The following is a 19,467-nucleotide window of genomic DNA, read 5'->3' as shown; positions in this document are numbered from 1 at the left end:
AGGACAGAATGTGGAGTTTGTTTATAACATCTTATAAACATAACTGATCCGGGTAACAAAAGTAGAGAGATAAAGTTTAGTATGCCTGAACTTAGAATCTAAAGATGCATCTTTTATTGAAGGTGATTTTTACATTCTTTGTTTGAAAATACAACTTTTTAGGAAGTAGGTATTTTCTTGTTCAGCCATCCAGTAGGCCTCTGCTGGGTTTTGTGGATTGCCTCTATGGGTTTTGGATGACAGGGGCTGGAGAGGAACAGTGGCTCCAGAGAGTCTAGATGTGTCAGGGAAGGGCTGAATAAACCTGGGCTACATTTAGAGTAGGGGGGGGGAGATTTCCTCTCACCTGAATGGGCCTGGTCTGTCCCTGACAATGCGGTCTCCACTTTCTGCCAGGAAGCTGCACCAGAGAGGACAGAACTGGTTCTGGCTGGGCACAGACACTCTCCGCCTGAGAGGACAAAGGATTTTGGGCTATAAAAAGTGGGGCCCAAACCCCTAAACTTTAGCACTCGAAGGAATCAAGGAACATGCCAAGAAGAGGTGCTAGGAGAAGAACTCACCCTTTGCTGCGTTATTGCTTTGTTGGGTTGGCCTGCATTTACTGCTTCAGGCTTGGGCAGTGAAAGGACTGGACTGAACTTTCTTTACTTGTGCGGAGTATCTTCAAGGGCCTGAAACCGAGCTGGCCTCCTGTTCTGAAGTCCCAGGGACTGCAAAGACTTTATCAGCCTCTGGGTAACGCTTCTGGAACCGTGGTTTCAGTTGCCACAGAGAAGGGATCCGCAACCGACTCTGTTGCTGGCTCTGTGTCCTGACGGCACCGCAGACCGCACCGTCCGCATCTCGTACTGCAACCCTGGTCTCACCGGCGAGGACGACCGCCACCACAGAGTCGCTGCTTGCACCTTGACCTGCAGGCACCGCAGCCTGCACCGTCTCCACATCCTTGTCTCACAAATGCTGTAGCTGCTGCTGACTCGACACCCATGACCAAATCGTGGTTGGGGGCACCGCTCATAAAGTTTCACGACGCACCGCCTTATCCCATATAGCCGTCTGGGTCAACCGACCCCATTTCCCGCCAACTGTCTCGGTCGCCTGCACCACAACCTGCTAGCAACACATCGAGCACAGTCTCGCCCTGCACCGTAAGCCTTGGTCTCACCGATGCAGTCTGGACGATCATCACAAAGCCGCTGCCTGCACCGGATTGAGAAGACACAGCGTCCTGCACTGCTTCCATTTTGCAATGCAACTGCGACGGTTGCCACGACCGGTTCCCACCTCCGTGTAAGCCACAACGAAAAAGCTACTGTTATACCGAGTCTATTCATGCTTTTGCAGGCCCGTATCGACGCAGTCTGCCGGAATTGTTAGACTCTGTTTTCAGCATCGCGGTAGCCCCGGACGGCGATACTGACTTGTACAAACTTTGTTTTTGAGGTATTTCTGCAGTTTAGAAGACATCTTGCAGAGTATCTATTTTTAAAGTACTGTATTATGGGTTCTTTATCGTTTTAGGTCTTGTTTTGAGTATATAAAAATATTGGATGTTTTTCTAAACTGGTGTTGTGTCCTTTTGTAGTGCTTTCACTGTGTTACTGTTGGTTATGTGCATATGCTTTACACACTGCCTCTAAGATAAGCCTGACTGCTCATGCCAAGCTACCAAGGGGGTGAGCAGGGGTTATTTTAGGAGTGTAACTCCCTTACCCTGGCTAGAAGGAAGGGTCCCTACTTGGACAAGGTGCAAACCATTGCCAACTAGATACTCCCATTTCAAGTTCAAGTTCAAGTATTTGTATAGCGCACTACTCACCCATAGGGTCTCAAGGCGCTTGTGGGAGGGGGTGCATTATTTATCGAAAAGCCAGGTTTTAAGTTCCTTTCTAAAGGAGATGTGTTTCTGTGTGATGCGGAGGTGGGTGGGGAGAGAGTTCCAGGTCTTGGCCGCCAGGTAGGAGAAGGATCTTCCTCCCATGGAGGATCTGTGGATGCGCGGAACTGCCGCAAGCGCTTGGTTGGAGGATCTTAGTTGGCGGGAGGGTGTGTAGAAGGTCAGTCGTGTGTTGAGGCATTCGGGTCCTAGTTTGTAGAGGGCCTTGTAGGCGTGGGTGAGGAGGCGGAATGTTATTCTCTTGTTGACGGGAAGCCAGTGGAGGTCTTTCAGGTGGCCGGTAATGTGAGCTTGGCGAGGGATGTCCAATATGAGTCTGGCAGATGCATTTTGGATGCGTTGGAGTTTTTTCTGTAGTTTGGCTGTGGTTCCGGCGTAGAGGGTGTTTCCATAGTCCAGTCGGCTAGTGACCATTGCGTGGGTGACAGTCTTTCTTGTTTCGGTGGGGATCCAACAGAAGATTTTTTTGAGCATACGGAGTACGTTGAAGCAGGAGGATGAGACTGCGTTAACTTGTCTGGTCATCGAGAGGGAGGAGTCTAGGATGAAGCCCAGGTTGCGTGCGTGGTCTGTGGGTATGAGTGCTGTGCCCAGGGCCGATGGCCACCATGAGTCGTCCCAGGCAGAGGGGGAAGATCCTAGGAAGAGAACTTCCGTTTTGTCTGAGTGAAGTTTTAGGCGGCTGTTTTTCATCCATTCGGCTACTTCTTTCATTCTTCGTGAAGATTAGTTTTGGCGGTGTTAGGGTCCTTGGTGAGGGAAAGGATCAGCTGGGTGTCGTCAGCGTAGGAGATGATGTTGAGGTTGTGTTGTCGCGCGATGGATGCGAGGAGACTCATGTAGACATTGAAGAGGGTGGGACTGAGTGATGATCCTTGTGGGACTCCACAAGGATCATCCCTCAGTTTCCAACATTGGTTGCCAGCGGTGAGGATAGGACTTGTGTTTGCACTGGACTTACAGTGATTGGTGTTCATTACTACCATATCGCAGACCATCACGTACCAAATACTGGTTCTCTTTCTTTTTTGGGTCTATTATTTGATCTTGCCAGTGTTATCTGAGAACTTGAACTTGCTACTTCATCATGCCTGAATCAAGAGCATCATCTGCTGAATCTTTGGAAGTGGCCTTTGAGGAGGATAGTTTGGAATCCTACAATGTTAAAGAATTGAAGGCTATTAGCAAAAACCTAAAGGTCCAAGTCAGAGGCCTCCCCAGGAAGGAGGAGCTTTCACAGTGTTACTGTTGGCTACACTGTCACTAAGATAAGCCTGACTGCTCGTGTCATGCTGCCAAGGGGTTGAGCAGGGGTTACTTTAGGAGTGTAACTCCCTTACCCTGACTAGAAGAAAGGGTCCCTACTTTCAAAAAGGTATACAAACCATTGCCAGCTAGAGACCACCATTTCTAACATTACCTATACAATAGCACTCTAAGGCCTGCCTTTGACAATATATATATATATATATATAAATAGAATGCGAGGAGATAATAAACTGACCCTCTAATAACTGGAAAAAGCTGTGTGGTGGTCCTTGTGTCCTGCATGCCGAGCTGGGAGAGGCAGGAAGAAGTGGTATATATATATATATATATATATCAAATACCAAATAACTTGCCGCACTCGCCTCGGTTAAGTTGCAGTTTCTTTATTCAAAACATGACAAAACACCTACGCGTTTCGAACCGTAGTTCGTGTTCACGGTAGCCAAATTGTGTAGTCCCTTCATTATTTTAATACAATTACGCCTGTGGTGCGACAGGACAACTTGTATGCTATATATATATATATATATATATATATATATATATATATATATATATATATATATACATATACACACACACAAATATACATACATTCACTCCACTCATGGAATGCAGAACATCTCAATTACTATTAACACGCATCATTATCTGCACCACTGTACTTGACACTGCTAAAGTAAACTAGCTTCCTAGTCTCATCTCTTCTTAGCACTCATTAGTGCTCACATGCCTTTTGCCTAGCCAGGACAATCAACTCCCTGCCTTCTTTTCTCCACACAACCACTTCTCAAACAACCCGTGCTGCATAAGGTCTGGCCTCTCACTACTGCTCTCAACTTTCAGAAATGTACATCTGCCACTCCTCTCGCCTTCCTTCACAATTCTCTAGCAACGTTCACAACCTACACTTGCTCTGCCGAAATCACATCTTACCTATCCACAAGTTCTTCAGAAGGCTGTGAGAAGTTGGCCTGATATAGGATGTTTCCAATTCTGGAACCACCTTGTATCAGTCCAAACAATCCCTTATGGTGTCTGGTTGTAAGTCAACCTTATTAGACAAGCTATCTTAAGGGTAGCATAGACTAAGCAGCCTTAAAGGCTTAACTCAAGAGGTAGTGTTAAGCGAGCTGTTTTACCACATACAATCCTGTAATATCAAATGAAAGGACACCACACAAGTATATATTATAAAAATATATGTGTTTATTTCTAAATTAATCCCCAGTACTCTTTATGAGCAAAGGGGCACAAGCGTTAAATCAAAAGCACAGTATAACATACAAAGTTGCACAATTATGGATGAGGGCGGGTGGCCACTCAAACCATATATTAAAAAAGTGGTATAAGAGATACCAATCGAACAGTGGTTAGGCCTAGGGCGAAGGGAATCACTTGGAGCAGTCGGGACAAGCAATGCTGAAGTCGGGAAAAGCCAGCGGGATTCGGGTGCAGCACTTAAAGTGCGGCTTGCACCAATGCAAAGTCAATGGTGCGTAAAAGTTACACAAATAGGGTTTAAGAACACTTCCGCTGAACCTAGAGGAACCAAACTTTAGACACAGACCCTAGAGGTGTGTACCAGTGTGGGAACACCGGCGTTGCAATGTTACCTCACCCACAGGAAGCGGGTGCATAGGGTCGAAGTGGCGTCGAGTTTTGACACGCAGGCTCTTGGTGCTTGGAGCTGAAGATGCTGCAGGCGATGGGAAGGAGAAGTGTCCGGTTGGATCCAAGGGTGGATCAGAGTAGGAAAGTACCTGAAAGCAGAGGGGACAGAGTCTGGGTCACTCAGCAGTGCCCAGGGTGGAACCAGGACGGAACCAGGCAATGTCGGGCGCAATCAGGTGGTTGTCGAGGAGCTTCTCTCCACTGTCACGTGGGCTCTGGGGCATCTGCGACATCCAGGAGCAGGTCACGATCTGTCCCACGCAGGCTCTCACCGTCGGCGCAGTCGGCTTCAAGATTGGAGCAAACAACACTTGGCAGGAGCAATCCACGCAGGACCGGGGGATTGCTTCTCACTCGGACCAGGAGGGTCAGAGCGGGGGCTCCTTTTCAGAGGAGCTGGTGCAAGTCTGGAGTAACCAGAATCGCAAGTCGGTTTTAGGTTTTCGTCGGCACAGGGGCCACAAGCCAGCTGGCAAGTGACCGGGCCAACGCGTCGAGCCAAAGTAAGCAGAAGGGCCCCACGCAGCACTCGTCGAGTGTAGAGGGGTGAGCTTCGATGCAAGAGTGGCTCAGGGTTGGGGCTTCTCAGACCCCGGTGTACAGCTTCGAGGGTCAGTCGTGGGCTGCACGGTCAGCGTCTCGTGGCCTTTTCAAGATGGCGTGCCCCACGCTTCCGGTCGCCTCCACGGGTCTCAGCTCTGCAGGGACTGTGGATCGGGCTGGGGGAAGGCAGGCAAGCTTGATCTCGTTGATCTCGGTCGCTCGAGTTCCCGCGGGAACTGCAACAAAGCAAGGGTCGAGGTGCTGGGTGGTCCTTGTTTGCACAGGGTGGTCACTCCTTGACCACAAGGGAGATTCTTCAGTCTTCTACGTTGAGTAGGATGTCGAAGGGTCCAGAGTTTCGTTTCAAATGTTTTGTCAGGATAATCTGAGTGCTTTGGCACTGCTCCCATTCTTATACCAATCTAGGGGGCTGGATTACCTGCTACGTCCCCTCCTATGGGTGGGACCCAGGAAGGGGGTGGATACACCCCTTTCCCTTTGATCCAGGCTGGACTGGGACTGGGGCTGGTGTGCCCCAGAACCGGTTTGGCCGGATTACGCAAGGGGCAGCCTTGTGCTCCCTAGGCAGTGTCTGGTTTCTTTCAAACCTCCCTGCTAAAATCCACTATCTCCTGTCTGGGGTGGTGTGACACCTCCCTGCGACAGGAAAGCCTTTGTCCAGGCCTCCTCTGCTGAGTTTCGGTCAGCTGCAGGAGGTCAGACATGTGTATGTGGCAGAAGCATCCATTTTGTGGATCTGAGGCTCTTTTAAAAACCAACAGCGTTTTAGCAAAGTAACATGTCGTCCCCCTCTAGAGGGGTGGAATGCTACCCCCGTCGCCAGGACTGGCGAGGGGGTAGTATTCCAATTCGTATGACACCTTACACGACATGTTTTGATAAAGCCAAACCAAAGTTAACATATAACCGCGAGGATTATAATGCACTTAAGAGTACATGGTTTGCCATTATCCCGGAACAGCTAAGGGAATTGGTCCCGACAGCTGCAGACAGGCTCAGCTCATGCTAGAGTCCCATCTCACATTAAACCACGCACTCTGCCTCCAGGATTGTTAAGGCCTGCCATAGGAGTGGCTTATAGGTTTATATGTGTCCAGTTAGGTTTAGATATAGGTATACTATACCTAAGCAAGGGGTGATTACACCACCTTGCCCCAGCTGAGTGATCAGCCAGTTGTGTCAATTTTAGATAGCCAGCCAGGGGTGGCAAAAGATATGCTGCAGCCCCTGGTAGGCCTTGGATGCGCCTATGCCCTGGGCACTTATAGTGCTCTGTACGGGGGCTGATAAGGTGACCCAAGCCAATCTAGTTATGCACCTAGGGTACATGGAATCCATTTTACAGAGAGAGCAGATAGCCTGGGGCCCTGATTAGCAGGGAACCAGTCCAACTAAGTCGAAAACCAGCTAAACACAAGGCAAAAAATCTGGGATAACCATAGTCAGGTAGCCACCTTCCCACAAAGGCATTCCCATACTCAAACCTGCCACCATACATTGTGCAAAGGTGGCCCCACTTTTGCCCCTTACCATCAAACATCTGGCCCTCACTTCACGAGTCTTTGCCATCTGGAACACTCATTCCAACCATTCTTTTTAGGTCTCGCCTCTCAATGCGCATGCGCATTGAGTGGAGCGAGACTATAGGGACTTAAACAGACTTTACCCAACTGGCGATTCGGTGCTGTGCCTGTGCGCTTTTAGGTCAATGCGCAAGCGCGTTGACCTAAAATGCGCGTGCACAGCATCAAATCGCCAGTCTTTGCCATCTGTTCCCCAGCTTGGTGCCGCCAGCACCTCCCCTCTCTCTCCCCACACACAGCCAGGTTCGCATTTCTCCTCCCCCTCCCCAGCACCTCCCCTCTCTCTCTCCCTGCAGTTTCACGTGTCTCCCTTTATTTTACTGAAGACCACTTTCTAAAAATAGCCTCTGTAGGTTTGTTCATTTTTTGGTTAACTCGTGTTTCAAACATTGCTTTGTTGTTAACTTTGCTGCTCATGTTGCAAACCTGCTGCTTGCTTTTAAATTGCACCAAGGCACCTATATATGGCTATGTGTCTCTTGTTAATAGAATGTTTTATTGTCTTTTTTTAATTTAGAAATATCTCTATAATTTGGTGTTTATCAGCGTGCTGCTGTTATTTATTCAGCCTGATATTTGGATGACGTACTTAGGCTGCCGGTGGGTTTTAAATTGCACAAAGGCACCTACATATACCTGTCTCTTTTTGTTAATGGAATCTTTCTTAAAGTCCAAATTACCGTGACATCTTTAAATAAATTATCAGCGTGCCGTTTTTGTTTATTCCTTCAGAGCATTTTGCACTGATTTCTGGACCGGTTTGGATTGCATTGTGAAACCGCTATGCATTGCATTTGCTTGCTTTCTCCTTTATAATCGTACGTTGGCTTTTGTTGTGAGTTGGAAGCTGTAATTGTGACTATCAGCGTGGTGCTTTACTTTTAACATTAAAAGCCTTCTCGCTCCGACATTTCGACATGATTTTGAAACAACCCTGCACTCCATCTTGCTGCTGTCTCCACGATTTTGAAACAACCCTGCACTCCATCTTGCTGCTGTCTCCACGATTTTGAAACAACCCTGCACTCCATCTTGCTGCTGTCTCCACGATTTTGAAACAACCCTGCACTCCATCTTGCTGTTGTCTCCTTTCCAATCTCACAAAGACACCAGTTATTGGCTTTGTGTCTCTTTTGTAAATGGATGTGCGTTGCTTTTACTCCAGTCTTCGTTTTCACAATCCACTTCCAGAGTATCTGCCGGCCAACTGTTTTCTTTGCCCATCGCAGCACATCTTGGGTTTGATTACTTTCCTGCTTGTTTTGTGGAGTGTGATCCCTAACACCCTTTGGTTGTTTACTTTGCTGCTTGTGTTCCAAACCTGCTGCCCCATTTGAATCCTATGAATGTTCCTATACATAGCTGTGTGTCTCTTTTGTCAATCGCTGTTATTTAAAATGAGTACTTTCATGCTTCTTTTCCGTTATGAGCGCTGTCATTTTAACAGAATGCTTCAAATTACAAATATAGACAAGAAGGAAAAAACACACAGCCTTCCACATGCCCAAACAAGACCCATATGCTGCTGTGTCGAAGAGTGGTTGCAATCTGTATAGCTATTCGTCTGCTTTCAGTTCTTAACGAGAGGCTACTCGGCTCTCCTCCGTTACCCCTCCCTCGTTGTCGCAGCCTTTTCACTGCCAATACAGAAAGGTGACCGCGCTTACCAAACAGCTTGTTTTTTTTTAAAATAATTAGAAGATAGACACAAACTTGTACAGTAAACTCTACCCCTTTCTCAGCCTGGCATGCTCTAATTGCCGTTTCTCAGGGCCATCCGCACTCCCAGCATGTAAAATCTCCCAAGCTCTCAGCCCGTCGCACCTTGTTATTTTTATAGACGCATTTACGGCTAAGACTGATTTTGCTCAGGTGAAATGCTTAGGGCTGTTTCATTTCCTAGTACGGCGGTACTTTGCCAGCAGTAGATTTAATGCATTCATTTGCTCAGTGCCATCTTTAGTGCTTCTAGGAGTCTTTTTTTTTTTTTACATAATTAGAAGGTAGACACAAACTCGTACAGTATGTGTTAGTTAAGGAGATGTTGTAGGGCAGGTAGGTAAATGTCTCACTTGCCCTTACTGCAAATCATGACAGCTTGAAAGGTAGAATGCTGTGAAATCTGTGTAATTTTTTTGCCACTAACGGTATCCGTGCAAACATGCTTTCAAAATGGTATTTTTAAACAGTGCTTCCGGGTTTGTTGGAAGAAGTACAGAGGACATGAATCAAAGGGGGATGTTAAATTGTTATGTAGGTTTAGTGGTGTGTAGTTGGTTTGGTGTGAGGACGCTCTAATAATTCTTTGGTGTAGGTATGATCACCTGCTGTGACTCAAGCTGTGCCATGGCCCCATCTCTCTTTGTTTTATCAAACAGAAACTTTCAACATGTTTATTTCTGTGAGGCACGTAAGTTTGTGAGAAAATGACACGTTGAAACTGTTTACACTAAAAATGCTAGCACAGTACATTAATGTGCACCTACACAAACTCTCTTTAAAGTACATGTGTCTTCAAAAGTGCCACGTCTAGTAGTTTGCAAGTATTTCCACTTACACGCCGAATATCCACCCTACTGTGTACTGCTGTCCCTCTCTGGGGATGCCAGAGGCTGGTTGCCATACCGATGTTTTAGTTATTGCTATTATAAATTACAAAAACTTTTATTTCAGTCTTAATTATTTAAAAAAATTAAAAACCATTTGTATTTGGTAAATGAATACATCTAAGTCACGTACATACAAAACATTTAGCATTACAAATGCTATAGGTGTCACATTTAAAAAAGTTTAAAGCATTGGCATTGTAAATCACAAAGCTATTACTTTTGCAATTTTAAAGACCTACACATAAAAAATAAATTGTCAATTACAAAACCAATAGCTCCAACTTTTCTATTGCGAGACCTATTGCATTTCCAATGCTTGTTTCTCTAGGACCTATCCTAGCCTGCCATTATTAAAAGACTGGAACACCTGGCACTGAATAGGCTCAACACTACCTCCTAAAGGTTTCTAAATGCATTGTATTCAACAGAAACTGTTCTCCTTAATGCAGCAAGCACCTCATCACAAACTTCACTACTCCATTGTTGTTCTTCTAACCTTCTGCAGATTTTGATAGCGTTGATAATGCCTCTTTACTTATAATTACTGGTTGAACTACGTACATCTGCTTGGCACTTAGGAAGATCTCCTCTAACCTTCAAAACCGATCATATTAAGTCTTCAGAAGACAGACTCCAAACTCTCACAATAGTCTCATGAGAACAGCTTTGAGTCACTTGTACTTCAAATTTCAGGAGATGAGCATCTAATGTGATGGATGTTGTTATATTACAATAGAGTCGACAATGTTGGTCCTGTCAGGTAACATTAGGTCAAGCCCCATCACAGATAGTTTTGTAAGACTAACTTTCAAATACAAAGCTTGAGGTTCGCGCAGCACAAATCTTGGACAAAGTAGGTGCATGTTCAGCAGGTAGCATTCATAATCAGTTACTGTTCTGGGAGTTACTTTTTAGCAATGTCTTCTAGTGTTTCAGAATTGTATTTCATCCTTCCCAACACGCCTACCTCAAGGAACTAAGCTCCAAGGCGACCACCTCCCAGCACTTTAAAAAGATCTAAAAGGATCAGCTTTCTCACGTTTGCATTCTTACCTAATTTTACATAAAACATATACATATCGGTAGCATTAAAATGTACTACAGAGCCTTGAACTTTTAGTTTAAGATTTAGCTTGAAGTGTAATATTATGCTACATTATTCCTTCATTCTGGTTTGTAAGTGCTCTAGTTTATAAAGTCTGTGTGCATGATGCTCCCACGAGAAACGCACATATTCTGCACCAAAAAAAAGGTATGCATCCCGCTACTCCGGGTGAAAAGGTCTTAATTTTCAGCTTCAGTTTCAACCTGTGATTAACCTTTCAGATAACTCTTACAGCTTACGCTTTTTTAACTATGTCCGATTGAGCAATACACAAGATGAACCAAACAGTATGCAAATAGCTCATGCAAATTGAAAATGTCTTCAGCCATACTACTGTTTTGCCTCGAGAACGGCAAACCCTTGCTTCTAGAACAAAAAAACGATCTGTACTTAAATAATTTACCATATTACGTCATTTGTCTGGTTTAAAATAAAAAAACTCCTTGTGCAGTATGGTCTGCTTTTGACCTGTTTCGTGCCAGGTGGGCCTTTAATGCCAGAATCTTTCATCTGTGACAATACGGTTTACCCTGGTAGGGTCTTCCCTCTTTTCTCAATGGTAAATCTGTCAATATGGAGAATTTGAACTAAGTAATGCGACAACCATTATTCCATAGTCAACTCGTCTTCCATTTGTGGGAATCATGACCAAAAAGGGCTTGCGAGAGATGCTCCATGGCTCAGCCTAAGACTATAATTACAGCCCCAGTACCCCCGAGCTTGGAACCTAAATCTACACCTTTAAGTTTGTTGGTGTGGACATCGGTTTGGGTGGCTGTTTTTTTATTACACAGGCAGTTACTACTTTTCAAACTGAAACCTCACCCGCTGGGGCTTTAGATCAGAGTTTTCTGATCTAAAACTCAAACTTAAGGCCACTTATAAAGGCTCCCAGACATATCCCATCAGAAAACTTCAAATTTACAACGCTACTTTTTTTATGCCTGCCAACTTGTCCAATGACTTAGACTTCATTAGCGTAACACTCTAATAAAACCAAAGAGTTTCATAAGTCCTCCAAGTACTCCCGCAGCAGGTCATAGGCAAGATGACCAATGCAGTTCAGGCTGGAATGTTCCCATGAGGCACAGGGTCAGACTGATTTGCATATAGCCATGTCTGAACTGGGGTGGCAGAGTGGGCTAAAGAACGGTGATGGATTAAACCCAGATCTTTTGACTGGGTGTGAGTGTTTGATTGATTCAGATGCTCCGTCCATAACCACCCCCTTTTGTACAGCTTTTGGCCGCCATAAGTGTGGCAGGGTATGCTCAGACGTGAGTCCCTTGCTCACTTTTGCCACTGGATTCAAGCAAGCCGGGCTGAAGACGGCTGGAATGCCAGAAACCGGTCCTCGGAAGCTTGTTTCCGGTCCAGGGAAGACATGGCTTGGCAGTTCAGGCTGGAATGTTCCCATGAGGCACAGGGTCAGACTGATTTGCATATAGCCATGTCTGAACTGGGGTGGCAGAGTGGGCTAAAGAACGGTGATGGATTAAACCCAGATCTTTTGACTGGGTGCGAGTGCTTGATTGATTCAGATTCTCCGTCCATCACCACCCCCTTTTGTATCATTTTTTTTTTAATCTAGCACAGTGTTTAAATACTATATAAATGTTTGGGTTTGTAAATTTCACCAGACAGTGCTAGCACCTTCCGATTTTATTTCTATATCATAATTTTAAAAGCTCTTTTGATTTAGCAACAAATAAAATTACTATTCCTCTTTGAAGATATAGCAACAGCAAAACATGGTGTCTCTTGTGTATTAATACCTATTCAAATAGCACCAAACAAGCGACTCAACTTTTTCATAGAGCAGAGGAATTCCTCCCCTAAACCTGAGAAACCTCGCCAAAATGTGGCATTTTATTTATTGTAATCTTAAATTAAAATTGAAAAACGGATATATATACACATTAGAATTTTTTTTTTTTAAAAGAGCGAAAGCAGAACGGTCAAGAAAGTAAGCAACAGGTTAATATTGTCACACAAGATTTGGCGAAATCATTATCCAACTTCATTTCTGAAAAAGCAGAGAAGACTTCAAGCAAAATATTTCTTGAAATGTTTGGTTTTAAGGAGTTCCTGAATCAGACAACATCTTCCTCTAGTCTTGTTAGGTATCCAGGGTGCTCCACAGTTTAGACTCTAGCATTTCCAGAGAATAGCCCCCATTTTCTGGGGAGAATGCAGCTCAACAAAGCAAAAGAGGCAAGGGTAGAAAGAAAGAGCAAGAAACTCTAAACTGAGTCGACACCTGAACGTTCAAGTATTTCCCGAAGTAACTCTGGAAATAAGTAAGCTGAAAGGCCACAGAGATCTCATTCTAAAGACAGAGCACATGCTAAGCCCTCCCACCACATCTAGCTCTTTCAAAGTTTGGAATCTGAAGTAAGTTTCAAGAGCTGAACCGTAAAACTAACTGGAGCAATAGCCACCAGCAGGTCAGAAAGAAGGGTCAGTCTGCGTTTGTAGTAGGACCTGTGTCAGTAGGACTGTCCTGCCTCAAGGATGCGAGTCAATTGCTGATTGGCCATTCTTGTCCAATGGCAATAGTTTTAATTTTTTGTGGTATGTGCAATGCAGCACTGGAAGGCCACGGTTAATGGCATTATCACAGTACTTTTGGAAAAGTAAGAACGATCCTACCACCAAAGAGTGGCTAGGAGTGGGCCATGAAAGACTGTGGAAGGGGTCTGTGGTCCAGCTGGAGGCCCTTCAACCAATGAAAAGAACCTCATTTGTATCCCCCAGTTATCTTTAAAAAATATATAGTTGGCATCTACTCACGAATGGCACCATACAAGGCTCTGGCGGACTCATGCAATTGTCAGAGTCCTGGATCAACCTTTGCAGCAGTGTGGGTCATCAACATATGACAATAATTTAAAGATGAATGAGCGGCCCAACTCACCCTGCGGTGACCCACACAGGTTAAAGAGGATGGGTGAGATGATTCGTCCTTAAGGCACTCAGAATACCATAGAATAGAAGGCCAGGAGGAAGCTAAAAAACAGTAAAGAGCTGGATGCACAAAAATGACTGCATAGAGATGACCGAACAAGATTGCTTCATCGATTGTAACAAAAGCAACCAACTTGTTTAGTAGCCACATGCAAGTCTGGAGAACCACATTTCGGGTTATTTGAAGCTCATCCAAAGAGTCCAGGACCAAATGCGTTCTCACCCTCTGTTTAAAGTCCACAGAGACCACACTGATGAAAGATAAATGTCCTCTGACTAGCAGAAGGCAAGATTGGAGATAATACCGGCAGGAGATAAAAACAGCAAGGAGTCCTCAGTAGAGCCAGATGTCAGTCCTGCTATTGAGGGACTGCTCTCTGGATGCAATGTGGAGAAAGCATTTGCAAATATGTCAGACCTTTGTTGCGATTGGCCTTGTGCACAATGAAGACATTGGCCTTGTGCACAATGAAGCACATCGAATGTAGCATCCAAAAAAGAGCCAGTGGAGCGCTTTCAAAATTGGATTAGCATGAACATACTTTTTAAGTTAGGGCATATCTTGGAGGCCTAATTTTGGATACATCCCAGTCTACAATCTAGAAACTAGAGGGAATAAATACATTTTGTCAGTGCAATCAAAAGGGAGGTTTACAGTACAATTTTAACCTAAATCGTCTCAAGAGTCATATATATGCTCCAAAGAAATGTTCATAGTACATTCCTAAAATTTAATTGTGCGTCAATTAAGCCTGGCCCTCCACAGAGGTGGTGGGCTTTCCCATACCAAAAAAAAGCTTACACAAATTGGTAGCAAAATGTTACACTTTTTAGGCATTACAGACCTTTCTAAAGTGTAAGATCTGCAATTTTACATGACCTGCTCTTCCCTAATATATATACACAACATAGTTCTGCACTTCTGCATCTTCAGATGAATGCCTGGCTGGACCCGTTTTGGTTGGAAAGATGCTACTGATATTACAGGGAAAGGACAAGTGGGGACAGCACACTCCTAGGCAAGTGCACAGGATTGGATTATACAGACAAAAATCTCTCTGAATTCGTAGAAGTACATGTACAGACTGATCCCATGTGTTGTCTTTTACTTTGCTAATTAGTACAGTACAGGGACACAGTATCAGTAAAACATAAGACAATAAACTTTCAACCGGTAAAAACTTAAACACAAGAGGGCAGTTACAGACACAGACATGTATGCCAGCGTGGAAGCTCAAAATTATCCAAGATAATTTGACTCCGCTGAACACCAGAATTATAGTTTTTAGGAACGTGCAGTATAACAATTAGAAAGCCAACTAATGAATTGTGCTGTTCACACTACTGAAAATCGTGGAAGTGGCTGTAAGCCAAATTGGGGTGCCAATCTGTCAGCTGTTTGGCGGTCTGTACATGGGCAAGAATAAGTGAACTACACAAGCTGTGCGCATGAACTTTTCCAAACAGTTTACTGAAAAATTAAAACCAACCTATTGCCCAGTAGGCTTTCTTCGCAGGCTAATACCTGGCATTGAACAAGTTGTTACCAATTTCCCCATTTAATACTGAACCAGCATAGTTTGTGCAAATAACAGGAACAGCTTCGGAACATACACTAAGTATCTGAGGAGACAAGTGGGATGGGGGGATTTTTTTCACACTCATTTTAAATAGGTCATCAACAACCTATTGGTTGTGAATTTTTTTGTTTTTTAAATGCCAATTATCTTCACTAACAGTTGGACCCCACTTGGTTTGTGCCTTGTGGTATGTATAAGTCTAGGTCAAAAGAAAGACATGGATTGGAGGGACAGATATGCAATGGATATTTCCTTGCCAATCTTTGACCATTATAAATGAAAAGAGAAGGATTAGAATGTGAAAGAAAAAATCAAAGAAAAAGACAGGGACAAAGATCAAAAGAGATAAGGCAAAGAGCAAAAAAATAAAATGCTGAAAAAGAGGAAAAAGGAAGCGTATGAGAGTTTAAAAGCTCAGGAGAGCAGACACGGTCTATAGAGGGTGTTCTTACTGATATACGGATGTCCAGCCACCTTGCGGAGGATGTCGATTTCCTTCACCGTGGACTGCCGGACCTCCTCCAACTGTTGAGAGGTCATGCGCTCTGGCGTGATCTCAATAATCTTCACTGCATACTCCTTGCCTGTCTGTTTGTGGATGCACCGACGGACAGTACTGCTGACACCCCTGGGGAAAGTGTTTGAAAGCAACACTGGGTGAAGTTCTTACAGAAAAGTACTAAAAGAAAAGGCATATTGGTCTTAAATGTTAAAGCATTAGAAGAACAGACAAAATGAGAGAGAGGAAAATGGAAAGAGGCAGAGAACAGATGAGCAAGGAAAGAAGTACAAGGAAAAATCAACAGCAGAAAAAGTAGGTGACAGAAAGAAGAAAAAAAGGAATAGAAGGGAAAGCCAAAGGGAAGACTGAGGGGGAAAGCGGATGAGAAATGTAAGGAAAGGGCCACCGGATGGAAGAAAAGACCACTAAGTAGAAGGGAGGAGAAAAAAAACAGAGGGACAGGGGCAAAAATTGTAAGGCAGAAGAAATGTAAGAGAAAAAAATGTAACAGAAAAAAGAGAGGAAAAAATAAAGTGGAAACCACAACTAAAAAGGGAGGCAGAGAGGGGTAAAAAAAATGTTTTAATTAAAAACAGAGGAAGAAAAGAAAAAGACAAGCATTGCAGACGATACAAAATAGAGAGGAGTAAAAGAGAGACAGGAAAATGATCTAAGAAAGATCACATGAGAGGAACATAATAAAGATATAAAGAAAGGAGAAGGGAATGATTTGAGAGAGTGGGAGACACTGATCACCGTACCTGCCAATAATATCCTTGGGGTCATACTTCTGGTAAAATTCTTTGGCTCCAACCCAGTCAGGGAGCTCGTCGTCGAGCCCCACGTCGCGCGTCATTATGCTGCTTTCTCGCTTAGATTTTCTTTTGATGTTTAGCCTCCCCAGTCAGAGGCCCTTCCTGATGGCACTTTCACGAATCACTAGCTTTCTTAAGTGTGTCTCTGCACTCCGAGTGGTATTTATTTGGTTGCTCTAGGTCCCATTCGCAGATTCTTCTCAAATTCCCTATTTGTAATCTGTGGCGTTTGTGTCTTTAGTCATAACCAGTCATGTTTCGCGTGTCTTTGTTGCTTTTTTCGTGTCTTTAGTCGTGCCAGTGGTGTTCCTTTACATCACGAGTTACTATTTCATTCTTAAGTCTGTCTACTCACTCCAAGTACCTTGCTCAAGTTTAATGTGGAGGGCTCTTATGTGATACTCGGGCTACCATCGTAGTGTCCGCTGCATCCATCTGTTAACCCTTAGGGTGTATGTGTACTTTAACTGCAAGCAGGACCCTCAAATCCAGTGATCCGAGTCCATGCTGCGATCTCCAGCTGCTGCAATGGGATAAAGGTTACTCTGAAAAAGAGAGCAGAGAGTGATATAAAACTGTTAGTCTCCAAATCTGAGAGCTCTTTATACCTTTCCAGGAGTAATCAAGGTGAAACCTCGAACATTTAGGAAATATACTACGCTGAAATCATTTAAGACTAAACTGAGTTTAGCACCAGCCAGAGATTTATAAGGTTCTTTGGTGGGTGCTATAATCAAGGGACAAGAAGTAGAGACATGGTGTGAGGGGCGGGGGGGAATCAGTTTCATGTCATGGCCCAGTCATTAAGTCCAGGTCCATCCAAATATTTATTTCTTGTTAGTAAGCCACTGTCAGTAAATAATTTCATAGGTTCTAGGCCCCAAACCTTTTTGACAGTCCTGTGCATCATGTGGTGCGCAGGTATGTTCAAAAACTCACTTTCTGGAGATATTAATATCAACTGAGCCACAGATTGGCTAGACCAGACTTCAACATGACCGCATTTGGAGAGTTGTGTGCCACTATTTTGAAGCAAGAGACAAAGGGTAAGTCACTGCCATGTGTCCTAAGAAACTGTGTGACCAGACCAACAATATGGTACTGGAACAGCCTAGCCCAACAAAGCAAGAGGCTGCAGCAGTATGCTAAAATCCATACAGAAACCTGGCAACAAAGCAGAAACCCAATGGCCTTCTGACAACATCACAAGGTACCTCCTTTCTCTAAGTGTTATCCCACCAACCCTGTTACTCCATATCATAACTGCAAGTGTTATGTTCAAGGCCCTACAACTCCATCCCATGGGCCAAACGCAGAGTCTCTTAAACAGTTCCACCAATCCTGCAGGTTTTTCAGCAGCTCTGTCCCTTGAGGCATGCAGCACGGTGTCATGGGACGTGCAGCTCCATCCCAGGGGCCCTACAGTACCATTAAATCCCCTGTCATGTCTATCTGAGTGTATTGCACTCCTTATAACAGGCTTGGTCATGCCTGTAATGTAAACCTGCCCGTTTTGTTCCTATGACATCTGTCAAAGCTGCGGTTCTGGCAGACCATAAGACTGGATTATGGCAGAGCATCACAGCCAAGGTTAACCACCTTCATAGAGAGGCGAAATGTGTGCAAGTGAAAGAACGTCCAGTTGCATAGGAGTGGCACGGGCAGGCATATTTACTCTGCCCACAGCCTGAAAGTAATCCACTGTGTAAGAGGATAAGGCACCCTGTAACTCTATGAACATGGGCCGAAAGATTGTTTGGCAACACGTTTTGGACTGCATCAATGTAACTGAAATATTTTCACAGTGATATGTCATGATTCACCGGGTAATGAATAACAAAATAACAATAGAGTTGATAACCTCCTGACTTCTTTTCCCTAAAGTGAAGGCTCTGTATAGATACTGGCACTGAACAGTAATTAACATTTTAAAAAGTAAAAAGCTTTGCAAATGCTATTTTTTAGCTTGTTGTGGCAGTTGAGGTCTGTTCCCAGCCCTTGAGCTGCATCCCCAAAAACAAACCCCATACTTTTTAAGGCAAACTACTCTGTCCATCGACCAGCCCAGCTGCTCCTGACCATCTCAGACATGAAAAATATGAGAACATTAAAGGCAAATTATGCAGAACTCTCTGTGGATACATGTAGCAATTTATTTCAAAATGTTCTCAGAGAGTGCAACAAAAGCATTACATATTCAACATTTCTCGGAAATATCATCTGCCCAGGTATACAGTTCGTTCTTAACCCGTTAACCGCGGCGGTAATTCCGCCGCAGTGCGGGCGTTTCCTTGCGCGGGCGGGTCCACGTCGGCCGTTGGACGTGCGCAGCACTACAAAGGTAGCGCTCGCGACGGCCGACGGCAGCACGCAACGGGTTAAAAGCTACAGTTTGCCCCACATTGCCAAGCGAATGAATTTTAATATATGACAGTTTCAACAGGACATGTTGCATTCCCGATAATGTGAACTAATAACCATCTACCCTCCCAAGAGAGTAACAGGAAAAGGAAACTTAATTATACCTAAGAAAAAAGGGAAAAATGAATAAATCATGGTACAAATGAAGAGAGAAGCAAAATGAGCGCGAGGGTTAGGGAATCAAAGTCTCCACCCCGATGTTCAGCGCAGTTTCCATAGCTCCCTACGGTGGTGGGTAATTAGATTAGGAATAAGTAGAGGGCCCTAAACCTTGGATTGCAAGCTGGCAAAGGGAGCCCCTCTGATAGGTATCTGGCCAATGGGGACCAAATGTAATCAAAACCCTTCCTGGAGTCCGCAACAATATCAGTCATTCGCTCCAGAGCCAAGGCCCTCAACAATCTTGCATGCCACTGGGTTAGGGATGGGGCCTCTTGTTTCTTCTAAGCCGCAGCAACTGCCATTTTGGCAGTGCCAC

General features: G+C 44.4%; 1 protein-coding gene across 1 annotated transcript in view; it reads right to left on the bottom strand.

The window, feature by feature from the left end:
- The window catches only part of PHKG2 (phosphorylase kinase catalytic subunit gamma 2), a 99,875-nt gene that overhangs the window by 77,641 nt on the left and 2,767 nt on the right, over nucleotides 1-19,467 (bottom strand). The window contains exons 2-3 of the mRNA XM_086931677.1: nucleotides 16,515-17,113; nucleotides 15,704-15,879 (exon numbers count right to left, since the gene is read on the bottom strand). Coding sequence (XP_086787803.1) covers nucleotides 15,704-15,879; nucleotides 16,515-16,609 — 271 coding nt within the window. The 5' untranslated portion in view covers nucleotides 16,610-17,113. The remainder of the gene's footprint in view (nucleotides 1-15,703; nucleotides 15,880-16,514; nucleotides 17,114-19,467) is intronic.

The sequence above is a fragment of the Lissotriton vulgaris genome, chromosome 7, assembly GCF_964263255.1.
Source record: "Lissotriton vulgaris chromosome 7, aLisVul1.2, whole genome shotgun sequence".
Classification (NCBI taxonomy): domain Eukaryota; kingdom Metazoa; phylum Chordata; class Amphibia; order Caudata; family Salamandridae; genus Lissotriton; species Lissotriton vulgaris.
Note: the sequence above shows the minus strand (reverse complement) of the source record. Positions and strands in the feature narration are given on the sequence as shown.